Source organism: Telmatherina bonti (assembly GCF_933228915.1).
Source record: "Telmatherina bonti genome assembly, chromosome: 4".
Taxonomy (NCBI): Eukaryota; Metazoa; Chordata; class Actinopteri; order Atheriniformes; family Telmatherinidae; genus Telmatherina; species Telmatherina bonti.
In genome coordinates this window covers 15,263,136-15,271,362 of record NC_136622.1, presented here as the reverse complement: position 1 = coordinate 15,271,362, position 8,227 = coordinate 15,263,136, and the positions used below count along the sequence as shown (strand labels likewise).

General features: G+C 37.7%; 1 protein-coding gene across 1 annotated transcript; it reads left to right on the top strand.

Moving 5' to 3' along the window:
- Positions 1-2,594: 2,594 nt before the first annotated feature.
- tmem82 (transmembrane protein 82) lies at positions 2,595-5,009 on the top strand (the record flags this gene model as incomplete). The annotated part of the gene is made up of 6 exons (XM_079238446.1): positions 2,595-2,688; positions 2,786-2,855; positions 2,966-3,170; positions 3,433-3,847; positions 4,161-4,348; positions 4,956-5,009. 6 exons carry the CDS (start codon positions 2,595-2,597, stop codon positions 5,007-5,009), a joined length of 1,026 nt encoding a protein of 341 aa, XP_079094572.1.
- Between the last annotated feature and the right edge of the window lie 3,218 nt (positions 5,010-8,227).

Below are 8,227 nucleotides of genomic sequence, written 5' to 3'. Positions count from 1 at the left end.
TGCTGTAGTTTGGAGTAATTGTAATTTTCCAGTTATAGTTGCAACAACATGATTTTCACTACATGACTGCTGTATTATGTTTTTCAATATATATATATATATATATATATATATATATATATATATATATATATATATATATATATATATATATATATATATATATATATATATATATATATATATATATATACATACAATATATATATTTACAATGGAATTACATTTACTGTCATTTTTAACCCAGTAATTTTTTCATTTAGTCGGCTGAGCTAAAGCAATGAAAAAAAGAATAAAAAAATAACAAAATACTATCCATGTCCACATGTTTCATCTCTTCCCTGTCTCACCTCTTAACAGCAGACTTTGAATCTACATTCATGTGAACGTCCTCATTCCAGCGATTATAATGCACACTGCGGGTAACGTTGGAGTCCATGACAGAGGTTTCCTCTCCTTCTCAGAGGTTGTGTCCACTCACTGCGTCACTGTTCAGCCTGGATGCATTAACTCTATCCTGACACAGTGAAGATTCAGAAGTTTTAGAGTGTAACCAAATAACAAGAAATGTACATCAGGAGTTCAAGACTTATTGACTAAAGTCAAACACAGTTTACTGAACCCTTCAGGCATCTTGTGAGGCACCAATCCTCCACTTCTACAACATAATAACACTTAAATGTTTGATTTAAATGTGATTTTTGTCGCAAATTGAACAAATAAGCTCAGAAGTTAAATTTACACATTGCTTATAAGAATTTAAGTCACATATTGACAGCCAAGTAAAAGCCAGTCCTCACCTGTAAGCCAGAAACTCACCAGTCTGCTCAGCACTGTTAAATCCACCACTGACAGTCATATCTGCTGCTCTGCATGAAACCTTGGCCATAGTTCACATGTTCACGAAGGTCAGCCTGTCATAAATCAATTTCTCCCCATCCAGTTGCTGCTTTACACCTCTGTGTGACTCCTTATTGATAAAAGCCAGTCCAGCCCCCATGAGGTCTCTTAGCCCCCAGTTTCACAACAACTTGTGCAAACAGAGAACTACACATTAAAGGCAGCCAGTCTCATTTTAATGATTTAGTGTCTGAAATAAAGATGTATGGTTTGCTTGAGAGTTTGCTACAAAAGTAAAAGACTTCAGGAATCTCAGCTGCTCAAATTTGTTTCTGTGTTTATATTAGTGCCCCATAACAAGTTATTACTTGGTTTTATAAATTGACGCACAGATTTTAAGCTGTTCTGCAAGTGAAGACAATTGTTAGCATCATGTTGAAACTGTTTCCAGATGTCACTGGTATCTACATCACTCGAAATGTCTAAAATGGTATGTTAACTCCTACACAAAGGGCTTAAATATGACTCCTGGAATTTAGGAGCTCATGAGAAGCTTCCCAAGTGTCCACCCTTTAGCCTTTTTTCAGCCTTTAAAGGTGATGAACATAATTGTATTGATTTAACTGCTGAGTTCTGATGCCATCTAATTCACTTTTTACTTTTGCTTCTGTATGGTGCCCAAGCATGTCATCATGTAAGTTATATTATTAAACATTTCAGGTCTGTTCAGGTTATTTGCAGCACATAAAAACTAAATTGGCTTGACAATACAGCTGTTGGGCTGCACGGTGGCCTCACAGCGAGAAGGTCGCTGGTTTGATCCTTGGCGGGGGCAAGGTCTGGACAGTGACCTTCCTGTGTGGAGTTTGCACGTTCTCCACGTGTATGCGTGGGTTCTCTCCGGGTACTCCCGCTTCCTGCCACCATCCAAAGACATGCATGTTAGGTTAATGGGGTACTCTAAATTGTCCCTAGGAGGGAGTGTGAGTGGTTGTTTGTCTCTGTGTGGCCCTGCGGTGGACTGGCGAGCTGTCCAGGGTGTACCCTGCCTTTCACCCTATGACTGCTGGGACAGGCTCCAGCTTCCCCACGACTCTTTACTGGATGAAGCGGTGAGGAAAATGAATGAATACAGCTGTTATCACTTCATCCCAAAGGCATCATGCTTTTAATCCGAGACAATGTTTGATCCTTTCTGCTGGCCTAATATTTTCCTCTTTAACCCGATATATCAGTGTTTCAACAATGCAAGTCTTGGACTGTTACTTGTGTTGTAACCCAAAGCATCAGACTCATGTCTATATGGAAGCAGTAATCATAAGTTCCCTTTAGGACTTTTGCTTATTTAAATAAATCTTACTTGGTAATTAAGCTTGAGACGAAGTATGATTTTTCATGAGCATTGTGTCCAAGTTAGTGCAATTTCCTGTAGCTTGCCGACCACCAGAAAGGAGAGTGAAGCGTTTGAGGGAATGAGAGATTTCCGCCATGGTGCAATAACCTCCATTATCTTGTTCTGACTCAAATTGCTTTACCAACCCTCACATGACCTTTGGTACGAGACAAAAAAAAAAAAAAGGGCTTCTGGATGAGCAAAGCTCAAGGCTGTAACATCAGAAATAAACAGACGAGATCCTCCACATGCCTGAAATCCGAACTTAAACAGAAACGCAAAACATGAATCTGAGTTTTACCTTTATCCATTTTTCTAAGAATCTATCACAGTTATAGTAAATCTGATCAAAGGTAGGACTATGTTTTCGTTTATCACGTCGATGCTTCCAACTTCCTACTTTCTGCCAGAGTGGCTGATTCTAGATACAAATCCCCTGATTGGTTTACTTCAAGGTGAGTTCCTCATTCATTCTTGTTCTCAGATGTCAACACGCCTGTGTCTTCAACAGTTCCAGTTTGTGATGAATATTTAGTGTTATGCAACCCGTAGGGCTGGTGGGGGCATGTGGGATCTCTGTGCTCTGCTCTTTGTTAAGAGTACACATATTGTTAGAGGACAGGTGAGGAAATTTCCCATTGATACACAGAGTGTGTGTTTTAAAATTCCTCTGTTGTTTAGTTTAATCATTCTCACTGAGTTATGCTTTGTCTTTTTGTCTGTAAGCCACAGCTGGAGTGTAAAAAATAATGAAGGGAAATCAAATGAGAATGAAAGGACGACCAGTCACCGTGTGAAAACTAAACCTGGACTTACTGGGATGCTCCTGTTTGTTTTTGTGACTGGGATATTGGCTGTTGTGGGATACCGTGTGGCATCTCTGGTGGTACTAGAATTTTCCCTCCGGGCTATTTCTGGACTGGCTACAGCTGGACCGGTGAGAAAGTAGAAATATAAATGAATACTAACCTGCAACTTCAATGTGCTAAGCTCATATCAGATGGAATTTGTGAACTCACAAAAAGCTGTACATGTGATCGACTGTTTAGTGAAACCACTTCTATCTTGTTCTTCCAGTGCTTATCATTAGTGGGATCTGAATACCAGCAGAAAAACAATGAACTGACATAATACGGATTGTGACAAACAGCTTATCCTCTGCTTTGACTGATTCATCATATCCTCATTTTGTTCCCCAGGAATCCAGGAATTTTCTAAAGCAGCTTTTAGTGCAAAGCCAGTTTTCTCTGGGCTGTGCCCTGAGCTGTAGTTTGCACTTTCTCCATGAGGGGGCATCCCAGCGCTGGCTATGCTTGCTCCTGGCAGCAGCACTCAGCTGGCTCCTTGCAAGGCAGGCCACAGGCCTTCTGCATCATGTCACAGCTCTGTATAAACTCCACAGCTCACAGCGCTACTGCGGCATTTGCATCAGCCTCCTCACATCAGGCTGCTATCTACTGCCCATGCTGTGCAGGACTATGATAATTACCTTCTTTGTGGCTGTGCTAGCAGCTGTATCAATCATTAACCAACAGTTTCTATCTGCAACGGAGGCCCTCAGGTTTTGGACACCACTGACCATCTGCTACACACTGTTGGTAGTGTACATGCAGGGTGAGGAACAAATAAATAAATAAATAAATAAATAAATAAATAAATATATGTATGTATATATATATATATATATATATATATATATATATATATATATATATATATATATATATATATATATATATATATATATATATATATATATAACATATATTCTAACTTTAATGGCACAGAATTAATCAGATCATTGCCTTTAAAAGTATAATAGTGGGACCACATCTCAAAATGTATTTTCAGTGAAGAACTGGCTGTGCAGACCTGTCCATCACTGTTTATTTTCCTCTGAGGCTGCTTTGATTTATTGGTCATGCAGAGGAGCAGCATCGTCTGCCAAGCAGTCAGGCTGTCCTCAACACTGTAGTGGTGCGTCTTGGGGGTTTAATGGTCCTGATGCTGACTGTGGGACGCTGGGCTGACGTGCTTCACATCCTAATGTGCTTCCTGGGTGAGGCCAGCTGTTTAATCCCCACCAAGGATTTGCTGGATGCAGCATCCTCACAGGTCAGTGATTCTCTGATGGCAGCACACAGGGCCAAAAAAATAAAAAATTCTACCCATCGGGACCAATTAACTGGGGCAGAATATCTATTTAACTGGGTCCAAAAATGAGGCTAAACTTCTCAAACTTGTATCCCAAATGGGGATGCTTTAGGACCCCCTCAAGACGGATTCAGGTCATAGTGATCTCTGATTCAGAAAACAGAGCTTACATATTCTGTCACTGCTTAAATATTGAAGGTTTATTATTATTATTTCCAGATAATGCAAATCACATCAAAACGCTGTAATTTATGCATTTCTGTTTACTTTAAAGAGGGTTGGATCTGTTTTGACAAATAAATGCACAGAGATTATGTCTGATGGAGATAAATGACAAGTATACATTATAGCTTATTTAAAATCCCAAACATACACCAGCATATTGCTGTTAATGATATTCTGAACATTAATAGCCTACTTTGTGTATTTCATCACTGAGGAGCAGTAAACATATTCTGCCACGCTCTCTAAGATGTAGGCTACTCCTCCTGACTAGCAGCTTGACAATACAGCTGTTATCACTGCATATTACATGATTTCATCTGTCATGTCTGTTGTGTGCATGCAGGATGAAGAGGATTATACAAACTATGCAAAAAGAGAGCGTCGACAAAGACCATGACCACATCAGAAGGAGCATCGCAGCTAACATGGCACAAATCAGTGGAAGAGATATTGAGAAAATATCAAATTATTACTTTTGTACTGCCAATGTTATGTTTTATCATTATATATAGTGAACTGATTTTTTTGTTAGTTTCAAGAAGTCTTGTGGGACCTTATCAGGGTTTCTCTGCTGTAGTAACAATTTATTCACATCTGGGTTTATTTGACTTTGAGATGCTTTATTGTTCAATTCAGAAATTACTTAACATTTTCTTAATATAATAAACCTTTTTCTCCCGTGTTATTATATTAACACTAACACAGTTGGACAATGCATTATTTTATTTAGTTCGTAGTTAAGGATCATATCAACCCTCTATGTTATAGAGTAAAAGGGTGAGGGTTTTTTTTTTTTAAAACAGGAAGAATACATATCTATATTCAAACCACAAGGATGTCACTATTAAAAAAAATCCAGCCGAACCATTTTTATTATTAACCTTTATTTCCCATCCATTTACTTTTTTTTGTTTTACCCTTGAATGTAGGGTGTTCAAAAGGAATAAATGTAATCTTAAAGTTGCCATAAAAAAAAAAAAAAAAAAAAAAAAAAAATTTAATTCCTTGAAAACCTCATACATTATTATTTTTATTATGTAAAAAAAATCAATATTCACCAGTTCGTTGACTACAATCCCTAAAAGCCTTGTTGTATTGGCTACAAACGCCCATTATTTCCATTCTAAACAGATTAAAAATAGATAAGCTCATCCCTTTCTGCGCAATTGTTGTCAACCAATGCCTGCAGGAGGGAAACTTAATTGTTTTGTGTAACTTAGGTCTGGCTGCTTGAAGAGAAAAGGCAAAATGGCTGACGACATCCTTACTGCTGTAGAAGTGTCACAAAATGGCGTTAGACAAAGAAAGGGCTAGGCTACCGGTGACTTCTGACTTTTCGTCGACGAAGACACACAGTAAACGCCAGTAATCTCCACACAATTTAGAGTTTTTTTGGTCACCAGATCCCAATCTTTTTTCATCTCACTCCACGGGCGGTTGAGACGTTTCCGTTTTACTACGTTATCTCAGTAACTTTACCCAATGAAGTCTGACCATTTTTAAGTTCTTACACCCATATCGAATTAAAATCCACAATTGACGTCGGTATAACACCCCATAGACGTGTCTTTATTTGAGCTGAGGAGAGACACAAACATATTCCATGAAAGGGTTTTGTTATGATCATTCCAGGCATTCCTTCACCAAAAATTACAGGGGGAGCACATTAAGCCTGATGGTCCAGTTTCCATAGTAATCCAGCTCTGAAAATCACGGATGATGAAATTTAGTTTTGGTGTCTAGTCGATCCACCAAAATAGGAAATTGTACTCCCATGGGTTTAATTGTTTTTTTTAATGGAATAAAGTTCCACATCAGGATGGATTCGGTCGACATGAGGAGGACGTTCACCAGGAACTACCGATGTCGGCAAAAATGCAGGAGTGACTGAGCGCTTCTTCACGCCTCCTCCGCACATTTCCAGACTGTTCTGTCCTCATCTGATAGGCACTTGGTGCGCATGCGCAGACCCTTGTTCCTGCATCCCAACGCAAGCGCTCCTTTATGTTAAATCTAAGCGCTTAATATAGCAACAAAAGCAGAATGATGCTGTACCTTGGATACAGAACTTTCCCAAACCATCAAGTAATTTTTTTAATTTTTTTTTTAAACAATATTTTGCATTAAGCCTCAGAATAAGTTCTTGACATAGTGCTTAGAGGAAGGGATAAAATGACAAAAAAAAAAAAAAAAAAAAAAAAAAAAAAAATCGGCCTATATAAATCTAGCCGTTTAAAACATGTTGACCACTAGTTTTTCATATGCAAACAATTTGCACACGGTGAAAATACAATTAAAATTTCATTAACTGGCAGCATCTTAAAAGGAAAAAAGCATTAAAGCACGTTTAAATTTACCCCATTATTTCTTATCATAACCATTCTTTTGGACCTTTGGACACAGGCCATTGTTTCATGTTACTCATTAGCCTAAGGCAGAGCACAGACCTGGTCAAAGTTCTTTACTTAATGGCTTCCTCCTCAGTTTTATTTGTCTTGCAAAATACCATGCACTACATGCAAAATTAAACCTTAAAGTAAAATATTCTTTTTTTTATTTTTTATTTATTTTTTTTAAAAAAAAGTGCTTTACAGTACTGTGTTTATATGGGAAAGGTTTGTGTAAATCTTTTTCTAAATCACATTTGCCTGTCATTTGAGTTTTAACTTGTGAGCCAAATCTGCAATAAAAAAATGTATTTGTTCTTTTAGCTCAAGTGAATAAATAAATTGCTTGCTCATAATCTTACAAATGTCACAAGAAATATCTAAGAGATGGATCTGTTTTTATAACTTAGCAAATAAAAATAATTTGAAAAAAAAAAAACATCTTTCCATGAATCTATGCATTGCATCTGCATTGGTTTGTGAGCTGAACCGTTCAGCACTTAAGTGAAAAAATAAATAGTACAATGGAATGTAAAAGATTAAAAGCTTCAATGTTCACCATTCATTCTCCAAGCCTACAAACTGGGAATAAACACCACATATTCTATGGTTTTGATTAGGTGGAAATGTAATATTCTGTAGGTTTGGTATTTAACTAAAGCCCTTATAACCTGATGTTGCATGAGTTTCACATGCAACATAAACATGAAACTGAAGCAGCACCTACAATGAGCGTCTGTCTAAGGTTAATGAAACATTAAACACAAGAATGCTGACCAATCAGCCACTGGCTGCTTTTGTGATACATCTACAGAACCAAACTAACCCTTACACTTCTGTTTGTCAGGTGTAGCAACAGAAAACTCCCAAGCATGTGATGGAAAGCTGTCAAAATTGAAATACCAAACTGGGCACCGACTCTGTTGTCATGCCTCTGATCCCACAACACGGATGTGTCATTTGAAAGCACATATTGAGAAAGCACTTGCCGCCTCTGTTTTGTCTGTGAATGTGCAAACAAGACTGTAAATGGTTATTGATATGATAAATGCCAGACTCTTGTCAGAAGCCTGTCCTACTTTTTTCTTTTTGTAGTATCCAGGTTGTTATGATTGGTGAAATATCAGAACTTGCCTGAATTTTTTTCTTTTTCATCTGAAGGGATAAAGATCCTGTTTTGCATTTACAGATCAACCACAAGTGCTCTCTCTTTGAAAAGACACAATGA